The following is a 17200-nucleotide window of genomic DNA, read 5'->3' as shown; positions in this document are numbered from 1 at the left end:
AGTGCTAGGCAGTTCGTTCCACCAACGTGGAACTACTTGAAAATTCTGGATTGCCGTACTTGCACAGACGGCAGTGCCAAAAGACGCTCACTAGACGAGCGCAGCATTCCGGTGTAGTGCTTTTATTTATTTTATGACATCACAGTGCCTCGTAGAATCATGACTATAGGCCTACATGTGAAACGTAATTGTTAATGATACTTTAATCCGAGGATCTGTAGAGTTGATGTGAACGCAATCACCAACGATTTCTCACAAATTCATTAACACGGAGAGTTTTCTTAAATGCGATTCCCCAAAAAACCACAAGATGGCCCACGGGGCCATCTTGTGGTTTTTTAAGGAATCGCATTTGAGAAAACTCTGGCCGAGTTACGACTGCTATTTCGAGTTCGGAAAGTCTTCTGAAGTTCAGAGCAAATCCCAGATGAGAAAACTTTCATGAATGCCAAATGTTGTCCTAAATCCAATTCCTCTTAAATTCCTCTTAAATTCTTCTTAACTGCGTTCGAGAATGAGGCCCATTGTCTTTGGCAGCTTGAACTTCTTCAGCTGCCGCAGAAAGTACATCCTCTGTTGAGCTCTTTTGGTGAGGGAGCTGATGTTCAGCTCCCACTTGAGGTCCTGGGAGATGATGGTGCCCAGGGAGCGGAAGGACTCTGCAGTGTCTCTCTACTCTCTGTACAGATCTAACATTTTATTGGGTAAAGCACAAGTTAAAGCCATTTGTGTAATTTATCAATCAATGGTTCTTGATCAGGATCTCAGAGGATGATTCAGGATTATTATTCTTTTTTAGACTTAATGTGACACGGCTGTGATCTGAGAGTAACCAAGACTGGGCCTTCAGATTGGAACTTTATCATTTCTGTGTCATACAGACATATATTATTATATTTATTATGGGTTATAATTTCTGATTGTAGTATTTGAAAGGGGAATTATATAGAAGGCACAAAAGTAAATGTGAATATCTGAGAAAGTGAGTTCCTTTTGTAACTTAATCCATACTTGTGAAGTCCCTTTCTGTTCAGGATAAATATGACTTGCAAGTTTTTCGGTCAACAAAACAACAGTTCCCTCTGACTCTTTTCCACATTTGACATGAGAATGTTTAACAGAAGAAATACAGAGTTCCCTGTAATGGGGAATGGATAATTAGTTTAGCTAATTACTGCTTGTCGATTATATATTGTACACCCACACACACGTACACAAATCCCATCGACACACACACAAACATACTTGAAAAAAACACTCAAGTTTTTTTTTTTTAATTCAATTTATGTGCCCTAACAATTCATATTTCAATCTCTACCCCAAAACTCGTTCAAATATAATAACAAATACTTCATCTTGTACATCAAACGTTGTTTAAAACTATAATCAAGCTAATCAAGATATTTTTCAGTAAGTGATACTCCATCATGTATTAGCAGGGCAGCCCATCATTTGAATGGATCCTCTGATGTGTCTTCAGATGACCTATTTGGCTAAAGGCCTTTCCACACTAAGACCAATGATGTGGCTTTTCACCAGTATGGATCCTCTGGTGTGTCTTGTTAAGATTATGCTTAGTAGTTGTGTACACCTACAGTGATTGCTGAGTGCCTTTCAATGCACGGTTTTTCAAATATCCTCACAGCTCACCACTGCGGTTTTAGGTCACGCAAATCAGACTAGTCAAGACTAGTTCGGAAAATCATGTCACATTATACCAAGCCTTATAGTGTGTTCTAGCCGAGATAAGAAAAGGGATGAATCAGGATATCCCCTGAGGTCACCTCTACGTACTCTCTTCCAAAGTGAAAGAGAGGGACAACTCAACTTTTTCACGCAGTCGACAGATTTTTCTGTACCAGAGACCCCCTAGCTTTCTTAGGTAGAGGATGTTCCAAGCTACAGGCTGCTGATCTGACATGTGTACTAAGGTGAGGCGTGTCACGGCGCGGGGGAACCTACTCCATAAACGGACGCAAAAGCGGGTTCTTAGTATTGAATAAGCACCTCAAAGATTTATTGTCAAAGAGGTAAAAAAAGATAAAAGCAAATACAAACTACAAAACCAACTCAAAAAAGGGTACTCCCTTTTAAACAAAATTCGTAACTCTTCTCCAAACACCAACGCAAGACTCTCTCTAACACACTGTGTTCACTTTTTTATATCCCTCTGCCTCCTTTGCAGGCCACAGACCTTATCCATATTTGGTCGTCCGTTTCCTAGTTGGTTGATTAACCCATATTTGGTCTTCCGTTTCCTAGTCGGTTGCTTAAGGCCTCTTTCTGCAACATACTGTACATATTCTCCCCAAACACGCATGTGTTCGCCTCTGTCTGACTTGTTCGTTATTTTTACTTTGCACATTTCCTCACTGACACTCAGGGTCCCAACGTACACTTCCTCTTTTTCTCTGCCTGCTCTTTCGTCTTACAACACAGTTCATCACATTTTCTTACAGACACGTACAAATATTTCAGCATACTTAAACACATACATTGTTCTACAGCATGTAAGCACATTTCACACAGCATGTTCTATTCTATCAATGGTTGTTTCCTGATCCTGTTATTTTACCCTTAAGCCGTTTTCAGCAAGCATACATTTATATAAGTTTGTTAAACATGACTCAAACTATTTCAGCAAGCATACATTTGTTATAGGTTTATCAAACATAACTCAAGCATAAAATGCATAAGGTTCGATGTCGTGGCTGGCGGGTCCATCTTTCTGCAATTCATTCAACAGTCTTGAGAGTAGACATTAGGCTAAAGTTCTTACTACACTGAGAACACTTATATGGCTTTTCTGCAGTAGGGATCCTCTGGTGTCTCTTGAGATTACACATTTGGATAAAGGCCTTTCCATACTGAGAACACGGATGTGGCTTTTCTCCAGTATGTGTAATCTGATGTTTTGGTGAGGTCAGAGCTACTCCTGGAATACTTTCCACATGTAGTACACTGATATGTCTTTTACCCAGTATGGATCCAAAGGTGTTTCTTGAGAGAAGACAATTGATTAAAGGCCTTTCCACAATGAGAACAATGATAGGGCTCTTCCCGTGTATGGATCCTCATGTGTGCCTTGAGGTTAGATGTGACATTGAAGGCCTTCCCGCATGTACTGCACTGGTGTGGCTTTCCCCCCGTATTCCATCCTTGCCTCGGACGTCAGAGATCCACCACATGGTTATCCCTGTTGAACGCTAAACTTCTGTCTATATAAACCTTATGAAATGTGTTTATCAGGGCTTCACTTTTGGCCTTGTGCTGGGAGTGAACCTGATTGCATTTGTTGTTTGTCTAATAAATATACTTATATGCAACTCCGGAGTCCTGAAGTAACAAGGGTGAATTTTCACCTAACAATAGGCCTTTCCACACTGAGAACAATGACGTGGCTTTTTTCCAGTATGTGTTATCTGATGTCTGGTGAGGCCGAGCTTTCCCGGAAATACTTTCCACATGAAGTACACTGATGTGGCTTTTATCCAGAATGGATCTTCAGATGTACCTTGAGATTAGACATTCGATTAAAGGCCTTCCCACATGTAGAGCACTGATATGGCTTTTCCCCTGAATGGATCATCTGGTGTATCTTGAGATGAGACATCTGACCATAGGCCTTCCCACATGTAGTGCACTGGTGTGGCTTTTCCCCAGTATGGATCATTTGGTGATTCTTGAGATTAGTCATTCGATTAAAGGCCTTCCCACATGTATTGCACTGATAAGGCTTTTCCCCAGTATGGATCCTCTGGTGTTTCTTGAGATTAGTCATTCGATTAAAGGCCTTCCCACATGTATTGCACTGATAAGGCTTTTCCCCAGTATGGATCCTCTGGTGTGTCTTGAGAGTAGACAATTGACTAAAGGCCTCCCCACATGTACTGCACTGGTGTGGCTTTTCCCCAGTATGGATCCTCTGGTGTGTCTTGAGATGACCCAATTGACTAAAGGCCTTCCCACATGTAACGCACTGATGGGGCTTTTCACCTGTGTGTATTCTTTGATGAATTGAAAGATCGGAACGTCTAGCAAATGTTTTGAAACACTGGGAGCATTCATGCTGTTTCTCACTGGTGTCCAGTCGCTTATGTAATTCATGGTATGAAGTCTTTCTGCACTGGGGGCGTTTGTGACGGCTCTCTTTGTTTCTTTTTTGCTCCGTTTTGCTTCTTTTGTTAGATTGGATCATTTGAAAGTCTCCTATAATATTAGAAAATAATTTGTCAGCCATATTTCTCTTCTCCTCTAATTAGTACATAATTTCTACAATAAAGGCAACATATGCCTTTAAAAAATACAAATATATATATATATTGGTTATTTGCTAGAATTGCTACAAAATCACTTAGAAGTGACTTAGGATAAAAGTGTCTACCTAGAGACTAAATGTAAATGTAAACAGAGGTACATACAGTGCCCTCCACAATTATTGTAAAGTAAAATTATTGAAAAAAAACAAAAACTGTTGACATTAAATAAATATTTTTCCCCAAAACATGTGTGCCACAATTATTGGCACCCCTAGAAAAATCTTATAAATAAAATCTAACTGAAGTATATTTCCAGTCCTGTTTTACATTTTTAAGTTCACCTGTTTGATAAGGAACTCTTAAGAGGTCAACCATGACTTCCTGTGCCACTGGCGAACAAATATGAGGTGACACAGGCCAAATTCCATTAGTCATTCATCACTATGGGAAAGACCCAAGAACACAGTGACAATGTGCGACGGAAAGTTGTGGAGCTGCACAAATCAAGAAATGGACACAAGAAAATCTCTAAAGAGTTGAAAATACCCATTTCCACTATCATGGAAATAATTAAGAAGTTTAAAGCGACAGGAGATGTTAAGAATCAGCCTGGAAGAGGACGTGTGTGTACATTGACCCCACGCACCGTGAGGAGGATGGTTCGACTGGCAAAAGAATCTCCAAGGATCACAGCTGGAGAATTGTAGAGGTGAGTTAAGTCTTGGGGTCAGAAAGTCTCCAAAACTACCATCAGACGCCACCTACATCACCACAAGTTGTTTTGGAGGGTTGCCAGAAAAAAGCCTCTGCTGTCAATCAACTACAAACTAAAGCGCCTACAGTTTGCCAAATGTAAGTCAGACTTTCAATGGGGTCGAGTTATATGGTCAGATGAGACCAAAATAAAGCTTTTTGGCAACAAACATCAAAGGTGGGTTTGGCGTAGACAGAAAGATAGCCATACAGAAAAGACCCCCATACCCAATGTGAAGAATGGTGGCGGATCTTTGATGTTGTGGGGCTGTTTTTCTTCCAAAGGCCCTGGACATCTTGTTAGGATACATGGTATCATGGACTCGATCAAATACCGGCAGATATTAAATGAAAACCTAACAGCCCCCTCCAGAAAAGCTTAAAATGGGCTGTGGTTGGACCTTCCAGCAGGTCAATGATCCGAAGCACACCTCAAAATCAACACAAAAATGGTTCACCGACCGCAGAATAAAGGTTTTGCCATGGCCATCACAGTCCCCCGACCTAAACCCCATTGAAAATCTGTGGGATGAGCTGAAGCCGAGTCTACAAACGTTGACCTCAGAATCTGAAGGATCTGGAGAGATACTGCATGTAGGAATGGTCTCAGATCCCGTGCCATGTGTTCACCAACCTCATCACGCATTATAGGAGAAGACTCAGAGCTGTTATCTTGGCAAAGGGAGGCTGCACAAAACATTAAATTAAGGGGTGCCAATAATTGTGGCACACATGTTTTGGGGAAAAATATGTATTTAATGTCAACAGTTTTTTTTTCTTTCAATAGTTTTACTTCAATGAAAAGGTAAGATTTTTGTGAATATTTTGAGTGAAAGACCAAGAGGAAAAACAGCAAAGACATATTTTTTTATAGCCTGTTTTGCTCATATTCACTAGGGGTGCCAATAATTGTGGAGGGCACTTTATACATGAATTACAGAGCTTCTGAAAAAGATGTTGAATGTAACAGGCTGCAGATATTATCCTATGACTAACATATACCCACAGTGTTTCTGTTCTCTGAATAGGTCTCACATTGTAGAGCACAAGCTAGCCATTCACTACAACTCAAGTATTATAAATATACACAACACATTACAATAAACAAGCAACTTACTTGTAGGTGAAGAGTCAAAGTCACCATATTCTCTTGAATCTAATTCTTCTTCATCCTCGATTTCTATTGGTGAATACTTTTCTTCTTTCAAGGTCATGGTGGGTGATGTTTTCATTTCAGTCTTGCATTCATATTCCAGTCCAGGCTTTTCTTCCACTGTCTGGATTGTAGACGGATATTCCGGTAGGAAATCATCCAATTCTTCTTCTTTTATCTCCTTCTTCACTGAAGTGGGCAGTTGTGAATGTTCAGTAAATCCAGACATTTCTGACTTCAGTTCTGTTTTGGAAAAAGAAAATTGGTCACACATTGGATGCAAAGATACAGTGAAAATCTGCTGGTGAATTACAAATACTTTATACTTCCAGAGCATACCAGTGGCACCCTTAAAAAGGTGAGTTTAGTAATCTGACGCCACGCTGTGGTGTTAATATAGTGCTTCTTCTGTCTGACCAATTATCTTCCTGCATTCAGACCTAGCCAATCAGCTGTAGGAGCTTTTGGAATGCAAACTAGCAAGACAGAGGATTATGGACAGGATTTTCATTACACGTCTGATGGTCCTCAGGTGGGCATGGCCATAGCTCAGCCTGCAGAAACTCCACAGAGGGAGGTAGGTAGAGGGAGGGGTGTGAACTGAGAAGTGCTGGGGAAGGTGGGGTTGGGTTGGGGTGGTAAACTGAGGGAAGCTTCCATTCTGCCTCAAAGCTTGTTTATACTGTATGCATATGTGAGCATTTATGTAAGTGTGTGTGTGTCTATCACACTGATATATGGATGGTCCGTAAGTATAATATCAGACCAACATACCAGTGTGAAACTTCACTTAAAAAAACTATGGAATTAAATAGAAATCACGGAACCTGACACATTTTTTTTTTTACAGAGGACATTATCATTTGCACCAGAATCCTAGACGTTCACCCCAGTTAATTCTGAATATTTTACTTTTCATCTGTTTTTGCCTTACTGTGGATGGCAGTGGTGTGTCCAGCACAATTCAAATATGATCATGTACCCTACTTTAAGACTACAACAAGAACGTATGCAATTCACATCAATAATAATAATAGCTTAATTCTTGGCAGTACTCCAACTAAAAAAACAATGACAAAATGCAAAAGTTTTAAAATACAAGTCATCCTCGACATGAAGCTATTTGCAGTGCTCCGACTGATCTGGTCGTTGGCCATCAGTGTCTTAGCAGTGCCTCCAGTGCTCCCCTGCAGTGCATTTTCAGCAATGGTGGCATCATAATATTTCCTCATTGCGCACAAATGTCTGACACACTTTTGTCCAATTTGATTTTTGTAGATGTAATGCTTCATCCTGAGCTAGTGGTATGATTATACTGGAATTCTTACTGTTAATTGGAAAATGTGTTGTTACATCAGCATTTGAGACTCAGGCAATGATGGAAAAATGAGGAACAAGGTTTTATTTACAATAATGCCCATCAAGTGAGAGAAGAAGGTTTACTTGTAGATCCATCAACTTCTCTAATTAGAACAAAGAAAGTCCCAGTTTAAGTATCCTTGGTCTGACAGGAGAAGGTGTTAATCTCCAGACCCCCTGACATGGGTCACACTAAATACACTCAGGCTTAACAGTGACTTCAGAGACACATGGTCCCAAAATCATTCAGTTATTTTCCTCTAAGCTCAGCCTCACACATACAGCTCAGAAACAGAGTCACACATGTAACAACCAGATATACTTCAAGAGGTCCTCTGTTTAACCATAATTCTGACTCAATTATACACAAGGGCATAAACTACATACGAATATTAGAATCATAAGACATTCGTTTTTATTTTCATTACATCACAGGGGGGTCACACTTTATTCCTCTTTGACTCTGTCGTAACAGTATATATCAGATGGCATGTCATTAAGATGCCACTGCCTGACTACATTTTATTTAGAATGATACCACAGTATCACCTTACGAGTGTCAGTTAACATCATGGAAGCTATCAATGATGAGAGAGTTTATTAGCATCTCACACCAACACAACTCTCAGGACATTAAGTAGGCAAGAAGCGCCCTATGGACACACTGAACATTTCTTTTGGTCCCCAGTGTAATCCCCCCCCCCCCCCCCAAGATCCACCAACATATTTCAGCTGTTGCCAAGCTCACAGCCTTCATATGTCGTTCCATTTTCGGCCTTATGTCTAGAAAGCTTATGCATACACTACTTTTTCTTGTACAAGTGCTGATAGCTGCTTGTAGATTGTAGTTCGTATACAAGCACACACACCCCTCATCAACCCCATCACACACTTGAAAAACTCGCTTCCCCAACACATGTTTTAGATAGATGCTCAGTCATGTACATCACATGTAGTTTAAAAAGAATTTAATCAAACACTGTTAAAGAAATGATAGTCTATCAAGTAATATCAGGGCAGCACATAGGAAGTGTTGATCCTCTGGTGTATCTTGACATTACCCTTTCCACACTGAGATCACTGATGGGACTTTTCCCCAGTATGGATCTTCATGTGTACCTTGTGGTTAGATGAGTTATTATAGGTGATTGAGATCATTTCCAAACACTGTTAATGACTTAAGAATATAATAATCAAGTGCCTTGTAATATTAATTACCTTTTATGAATCATGTACTTATGTAGGCAGGAACATGGCTTTTCTGTGTTTCTGCGTGTATGTTATTCAGATTATTAGGTGCCACTTAGTCTGCATTTGTACAAGAGCATGTTTAGGCCAGAAGTGTTACGCCCGGCTTGAGGGTCGCAATATAAAACGGTAGAGACAGACAACGTGGTAGATTGTAACAAAAAGCCTATTTATTTACTACAAAGGTCGATCCAACTGAAAAGTCCAGGGGTTCTCAAAGATGCGTGGATGCGTGTTGTGGGTATGTAGGTGAGTAGGAGCGTTTGCCAAAAGTGTGTGTGAGAGTAGCGGAAGCTGAGAAGGGGCCACCCATCAGGCGTAGCAGTGCTTTTGTATCCACACCTGGCGCCAATTGTAATTGTTGTTTGTCTAATAAATATACTTATATGCAGCTCCGGAGTCCTGAAGTAACGAGCGTGAATTTTCACCTAACAACAGGCCTTTCCACACTGAGAACAATGATGTGGATATTCTCTAGTATGTGTCATCTGATGTCTGGTGAGGGCCAAGCTACTCCTGATACAGTATACTTTCCACATGAACGACACTGATATGGCTTTTACCCAGAATGGATCTTCAGATGTACGTAGAGATTAGATATTCGATTAAAGGCCTTCCCACATGTAGAGCACTGATATGGCTTTTCTCCAGTATGGATTCTCTGGTGTGTCTTGAGAGTAGACAATTGCCCAAAGGCCTTCCCACATGTACTGCACTGGTGTGGCTTTTCCCCAGTATGGATCTTCTGGTGTTTCTTGAGAGTAGACAATTGCCTAAAGGCGTTCCCACATGTACTGCACTGGTGTGGCTTTTCCCCAGTATGGATCTTCTGGTGTTTCTTGAGAGTAGACAATTGCCTAAAGGCTTTCCCACATGTACTGCACTGGTGTGGCTTTTCCCCAGTATGGATCTTCTGGTGTGTCTTGAGAGTAGACAATTGCCTAAAGGCCTTCCCACATGTACTGCAATGATGGGGCTTTTCTACTGTGTGTATTATTTGATGAATTACAAGATTGCAACGTCTAGCAAATGTTTTGAAACACTGGGAGCATTCATGTTGTTTCTTCCTCGTGTCCAGTCGCTGATGTAATTCCTGGTATGAAGTCTTTCTGCACTGGGTGTGTTTATGACGGCTCTCTTTTTTCCTTTTTTGCTCAGAGTTCCCTCTTTTGTTAGATTCGATCCTTTGAACGTCTCCTGTAATATATATATTTTTTATTTCTCTCTCCTCTGTAATTTTTACAAAACCCACAAACATGTATCTTTTGACATATTTATACCATTTATATATATTAGCCATTTGCTAAAAATTGCACATCAATTAGAATTGACTTAGTATAAAAGTCTCCCAGAATAACAGAGTTAGAGAAAAAAGTGTTGTTAATATATATATATAATATATATATATATTGTTAATATACACAATACACCTCTACAATAAGCAAGCAACTTACCTGTAGGTGAAGAGTTGAGGTCACCATATTCTCTTGAATCAAATTCTTCTTCATCTTTGATTTCTGTAATTCATCAATGTAATTCATCAATCAATGGTTCTTGAGCAGGTCATTTATTTTCGCAGTAGAGGTTTTTAAATACAGAACTGTGTATTTTATATTTTCATTTTTTTTTCACAGCTGCAGTAACTGCCAATTCTGTTTGCTCTGATTTATCTGTATGTCATTATTGTATGTATTCCCATTTAAATTATCTATGTGTGATAAATGAATGTATTCACATTTGACTGATATAGTAGAGTAGAACCAAGATGGCGGCGCATACAACACGAGGCTCAGCGTCTATCCAGAATCTGCAAAATAGTAGTTTTTTGCCTATTCATTTAGAGTCTGTTCACTCAGAACAGTCCAGCCTATACCCCTCATTCCAGAGATCTCCAAGACAGCGGTGGCTACCAACCCGGCTACGCCGACCGGAAGTGCTCACAGGTGGCGGCGGGACCGTAAACAAAGGCAGGGGAAGCGAGGAGGGCTAAGGGCTAGGCTAAAGCAAACTCCTCACCGGCTATCTCTACCCAGCATTTTCCTCGCCAATGTTCGGTCTCTGGCAAATAAAATAGATGAACTGCGGCTGCGGATCACCACTCATGATTTTTATAGAAACATGGCTCAACAGCGGCGTTCCTGATAGCGCCATCGAGCTAACGGGACGCTACATCCTCCGGTCAGATAGAACAGCAGAGGACTCCTGTAAGACCAGAGGCGGGTGGACTATGCAGCTATGTAAACAAAGCTTGGTGTACGGACACTGCGATCATCGAGAGTCACTGCTCAGCTAACCTTGAGTATCTCATGGTTAAGTGTAGACCGTTCTATCTGCCCACAGAGTTTACATCCACTGCTGTGACTGCAGCTTGTATCCCCCCAGATGCTAATGCTAAGCTGGCAATGAAAGAACTACAAGCTGCCATTAGCAAGCAACAAACTTTACATCCGGAGGCAGCCTTTATTGTTGCGGGTGACTTTAATCACTCCAACCTGAAGACTGTACTCCCCAAATTTTACCAACATGTCTCCTGCCCCACGGGAGTCACCAACCTCAAACAAATCACCACCTTCCCTAATCAGAAGCCATGGATGAACAGGGAGGTCCACCTTTTGCTGAAGGCACGCAATATCGCTTTCAGATCAGGTGACACCCAGGCCTACAGTTCACACAGGGCTGTAAGTATCTTTTCATATTTCCGAATGCCGTTGTTTGGAGCAGGTGGGCGTTGCATGCTGCTAGACCCGGGTTCGTAGAGAGACCTTATTTCAGAATGCAACTGCTGCATTCGAAGGTGTATCTACAGAGTTAGATATTGAGTAAATCAGCGTAGGTCACTGAAGCAAGTTCCTCAGTAGGGATACAGCCTCAGCTGTCACAAGCCTATTGTCCGCTGCCATGCCGTTTACCGTTGGCGTTGGCTAAGATTGGCGCTCTGTCGCTGTTCAAAACCTGCACTCTTTGCTTCTGCCTTTCGGTGTTACCGAAGTACCTTCCGTATGCTAGTGAAATTTCATTAATACATACTACTAAAACGCTCTTACATTCACTATTGAAACGCTCTCACGGTCACTTCTGAAATTACTTGTATGAATACATGTGAAACGCTTGCACATCCTCATGTTAGAGCATACATACATATAACTGAAAAATGTATACATACACATTTGAAACATTTATACAAATATATGTGAAACACTTGCACATGTATCTAAACTTTTTATATCTTTGTAATCATATGCAAGAGATTCAGTTATGAATGTATAAGTGTTCAACAATATATATATACAACCTTTTCATATGTGCATGCATGAGTGTTTCAAATAGATACGTATAAATGTTTACCTTGTATGCATGTAAGCATTTCATATGTATGTGTATATGACACAGAAGTATATATATGTATGCATGCATGTGTGTTTCTCATGTGTGAGTGTTTCAGATGAGTATGTATAATGTTTTATATATGAGCGTGCATAGGTTTACAGAGTATGCATGTATGTGTGAGTGTTTCAGGAGTGAGTGTGAGAGCGTTTCAATAGTGCATGTAAGAGTGTTTCATTAGTATGTGTCAGCGTGTCTCAGTAGTGCGTGTGAGAGTGTCTCAATAGTGCATGTAAAAGTGTTTCATTAGTATGTGTCAGAGTGTCTCAGTAGTGAGTGTGAGAGTGTCTCAATAGTTAAGTCCTAAATGGCCCCTTATACATGCATGCGTGCGTTTCAGTCTTACAGTCATGAAACACTTTCTCTCTTTCAAATGTAACAGACTGTAGACAGGTTTCCACGATTGAGGTATCCCCATAGTATATCTATTCTCTCCACGAGACTCACATTTTATTAAGTAAAGCACAAGTAAAATCATTCGCTAACCATACAGTGTTAAGTAAATGTAAACGAAACATTGGAATACATTAGATCTTACTTCTACTTTTCAGCAACTTACTTGTAGAAGAATCGTCATCACCACATTCTCTTACATCTGGTTCCTCTTTAATTTCCATCAGAGAAGAATTTTCTTCTTTGCAGGTCAAGGTTGGTGATGTGTGCGTGTCAGTCTTACAGTCATGTTCCAGTTCAGGCTTTTCTTCCACTGTTTGAATTTCAAACAGATACTCTTGAAGGAAATTATCAGATTCTTCTTCCTCTTTAATTTCCATCAGTGAATCATTTTCTTCTTTGCAGGTCAAGGTTGGTGATGTGTGCGTCTCAGTCTTACAGTCATGTTCCAGCTTTTCTTCCACTGTCTGAATTTCAAACAAATACTCAGATGGGAAATAATCAAATTCTTCTTCTTTTATATTCTTCACTGCCATGAGTAGTTGTGATGGTTCAGTAGATCCTGACATTGTAGACCTCAGCTATTTTGCAATGGAAAGCCAGCAGGACATTTCTGCATAGAAAGTAAAATATTAGCAACATACCCAAACACCACAAAGACACAAATAGACAGAAAGACACAGACAAAACACCGTAACATCAGACAAAAGATAACCGGGGACAAATGGATGGTCTGTACAATATCACACAAATCAGACAAAAGTTTCTTTAAAGTCAGAAAAAGAGAAACATTTTACAAAAGCATCTAATGTAATCACCATCCTACCTAAATCATACATCTGTACGGGCTTAATGTAATCACCATCCTACCCAAATCAGACATCTGTACAGGATCATTTCAGATTCAGATTGTGTAAAGTTTTTCATAAAAAGCTGCCCTTTCTCTCAAATCGCCCCTGCTTGCTTGCGAAATCGCTCTGCTCCTGCTCAAAACGGTTTGGCTGCACTCAAATACACTGTTGCTTGCAGAAATGTCCGGTGTTTCAGTTTAAGTTCTTGTCCTCGCACTCGGGCTGCTTCTGCTCACAGACTTCTGCTCGCTCTCGCTCTCGCTTTCTCTCTCTCTCTCTCTGATTGTTATGAAATTACTTTAGCTAAATTCACCAACCAATACAAAATAACAACGTTAAATGAATGCAAATGCTCTCAGATCACGACCACGCTCTATATTAAAGGATAAAAACTTCATACATCGACAAGTTTGTTTACGTGAGGTATTCAGCTATCGTTAGGCGCATATGAGCCCCTATAGCAAACTGTACACACACCAGATATGTCCGAGTAATGGCATTCATTTGGTATCACAAGGCTACTCGACTTACCTAGAACACGGGAGCTCCAAGGAAACTAATGTTAGGCGGTCAGTCGGACTCAAAGCCTCATCATAATGTTCACTGTCGGACCTCTTTTGCAGCCGTCTTCGGTTCCTTTTAGACGGGCAACAGCTACATTAGGATTTTAAAGAACTATTATCCAGCATTAATAAGAACCATTTCTACTCAAACCACCGTAATCATCTCTGCGTCTTGTTCCCGTGTTCACAACACGTTCTCTGCGATGCAAGTTCCTTGGAGCTGGCGACAATAAGCGACATTAAAACCGGTGAAGAGTGTCAAAATAAAAGTCTGTTTAATATTTTGGTTTGGCTCAGGTTTCTACGTCTTGCACAACATATGCCCTTTGTAATGCTAGCTAGCAAAGATAAATACAGTGTATGCTATATTGCATTTGCAAAATATTGTAATTTCATTAAATTCAATTCAATTCAATTTAATTCATATAGCAACTGAAATTGTCTTGAGTCTCTTTACAGAAGGAAGGAGGAATATACATAAAATACACAAAATTAATAGTAAATACTAATGGAGAGAGCCAGCATTCAAAGTATTGGTTGTAGAACAACGTAGTGGGTACACTATGTCCTCATAAGGTTAATATTATCAGGATAAAAAGAGCAATGAAGCAGAGGACTACGTCAAACTACATCAAAGCAGAGAAATATCTTGCAAATAACCGATAAAGAAATGAGCACAAACCCATCCACATTACATTACAGACCATTCCTACAAGCAGTATCTCTCCAGATCCTTCAGATTCTGAGGTCAACGTTTGTAGACTCTGCTTCAGCTCATCCCACAGATTTTCTATGGGGTTTAGGTCGGGGGACTGTGATGGCCATGGCAAAACCTTTATTCTGCGGTCAGTGAACCATTTTTGTGTTGATTTTGAGGTGTGCTTCGGATCATTGACCTGCTGGAAGGTCCAACCACAGCCCATTTCAAGCTTATTGGACGGGGCTGTTAGGTTTTCATTTAAAATCTGCTGGTATTTGATGGAGTCCATGATACCATGTATCCTAACAAGATGTCCAGGGCCTTTGGAAGAAAAACAGCCCCACAACATCAAAGATCCGCCACCATACTTCTTATTGAGTATGGGGGTCTTTTCTGTATGGCTATCTTTCTGTCTACGCCAAACCCACCTTTGATGTTTGTTGCCAAAAAGCTTTATTTTGGTCTCATCTGACCATATAACTCGGCCCCATTGAAAGTCTGACTTACATTTGGCAAACTGTAGGCGCTTTAGTTTGTAGTTGATTGACAGCAGAGGCTTTTTTCTGGCAACCCTCCAAAACAACTTGTGGTGATGTAGGTGGCGTCTGATGGTAGTTTTGGAGACTTTCTGACCCCAAGACTCAACTCACCTCTACAATTCTCCAGCTGTGATCCTTGGAGATTCTTTTTCCAGTCAAACCATCCTCCTCACGGTGCGTGGGGTCAATGTACACACACGTCCTCTTCCAGGCTGATTCTTAACATCTTCTGTCGCTTTAATTATTTCCATGATAGTGGAAATGGGTATTTTCAACTCTTTAGAGATTTTCTTGTGCCCATTTCTTGATTTGTGCAGCTCCAAAACTTTCCGTTGCACATCGTCACTGTGTTCTTGGGTCTTTCCCATAGTGATGAATGACTAATGGAATTTGGCCTGTGTCACCTCATATTTGTACGCCAGTGGAACAGGAAGTCATGGTTGACCTCTTAAGAGTTCCTTATCAAACAGGTGAACTTAAAAATGTAAAACATGACTGGAAATATACTTCAGTTAGATTTTAATTATAAGATTTTTCTAGGGGTGCCAATAATTGTGGCACACATGTTTTAGGGAAAATATTTATTTAATGTCAACAGTTTTTTTTTTCTTTCAATAATTTTACTTCAATGAAAAGGTAAGATTTTTGTGAATATTTTGAGTGAAAGACCAAGAGGATAAACAGCAAAGACATATTTTTTATAACCTGTTTTGCTCATATTCACTAGGGCACTGTACAGAGGTATCCAGAAAATGTGTTTATTTTTTTGTAGTTTATATTTATATTTGTGTAATTCTAGTTTGTTTCATTTATTGAATGGTTATTGAGCAGGATCTCAGAGGATGATATGACTGGGATCTGTGACTGCATAAGCTACTACATTACTGCTGAGATGGGAGCAGTGGGTGAATCTACCCAGAGAGTCACCTTTCCTTCGACCATAAGGAATGAACAGACCCAGGCTTTTACAGAGCTGCAGTAACTGTTTGCCATTTCTGTTTACAATACTGGCATTGCTCTCAAGTGGTCTAAAGTTGTTTGCTTTGATTAATCTGAGGGTCATCAATGTATTTATCCCCATTTGATTAATCTCAGTGTCATCAATGTATGTATTCCCATTTTATTTATCTGTGTGTCATTAATGTATGTATTCCCTTTTGATTTATATGTGTGTGATTAATGTATGTATTCCCGTTTGGATTATATGTGTGTCATTAATGTATGTATTCCCATTTGGATTATATGTGTGTCATTAATGTATGTATTCCCATTTGAATTATATGTGTGTCATTAATGTATGTATTCCCATTTGGATTATATGTGTGTCATTAATGTATGTATTCCCATTTTATTTATCTGTGTGTCATTAATGTATGTATTCCCATTTGAATTCATATAATCTGATTCTCTGTCAGTTCCCCGCCATTCATGTCTCCCATAACCCAAGACTGGGCCTTTAGATTGGAACTGTATAATTTATTTCTCATACAGGTTAATATACTGTAGTTATCATAATTGTTATGGATTATAATTTCTGATGATAGTATTTGAAAGGGGCGCCAAATAGATCGCACACAGGCAAATTTGAATATCTGAGGAAGTGAGTTCCTTTTATGACTTAATCCATACATGTGAAGTCCCCTCTGTTCATTGCGGGTTTTTCTCTCAACAAAACAACAGTTCCCTCGGACTCCCTTCCACATTTGACATGAGAATGTTTAACAGAAGAAATAATAAGGAATGGAGAGACCAGTGGCGTAAGGTAGTTACAACGGGCCCATATGCAGGCTTTTATGACGGGCCCTAGAGAATGCTAATTACTATCGTAGCGCTCCCTTCTTCCAGCCCCTGCGCCTAAAAAAATGCTAAACAAAGATGTTTGGTATCGATATAAATAGTGTTTAATTAATCAACCTTACATATTTCAGAAGTGACGGGTGTGTACACAATGAACAAAGTCTTGTATGACTCTCAACGGGAACATTTCTTACGTAATGT

The 17200-nt window shown here is 40.0% G+C and overlaps 1 protein-coding gene and 1 long non-coding RNA gene across 2 annotated transcripts; both read right to left on the bottom strand.

Moving 5' to 3' along the window:
* Positions 1-3333: 3333 nt before the first annotated feature.
* On the bottom strand, positions 3334-4280 carry LOC116219808 (zinc finger protein 239-like). Its single transcript, XM_031563755.2, has one exon. The coding sequence runs from the start codon at positions 4238-4240 to the stop codon at positions 3488-3490; it is 753 nt and encodes a 250-aa protein (XP_031419615.1). The 5' UTR covers positions 4241-4280; the 3' UTR covers positions 3334-3487.
* A 5653-nt stretch (positions 4281-9933) lies between these two features.
* On the bottom strand, positions 9934-12739 carry LOC116219832. The gene is made up of 3 exons (XR_004163318.1): positions 12716-12739; positions 10227-10289; positions 9934-9969 (listed from the first exon to the last, which is right to left on the bottom strand). It is a non-coding gene; the product is annotated as an uncharacterized LOC116219832 (long non-coding RNA).
* Between the last annotated feature and the right edge of the window lie 4461 nt (positions 12740-17200).

Source organism: Clupea harengus, chromosome 26 (assembly GCF_900700415.2).
Source record: "Clupea harengus chromosome 26, Ch_v2.0.2, whole genome shotgun sequence".
Classification (NCBI taxonomy): Eukaryota; Metazoa; Chordata; class Actinopteri; order Clupeiformes; family Clupeidae; genus Clupea; species Clupea harengus.
This window is presented reverse-complemented; position numbering and strand designations above follow the sequence as displayed.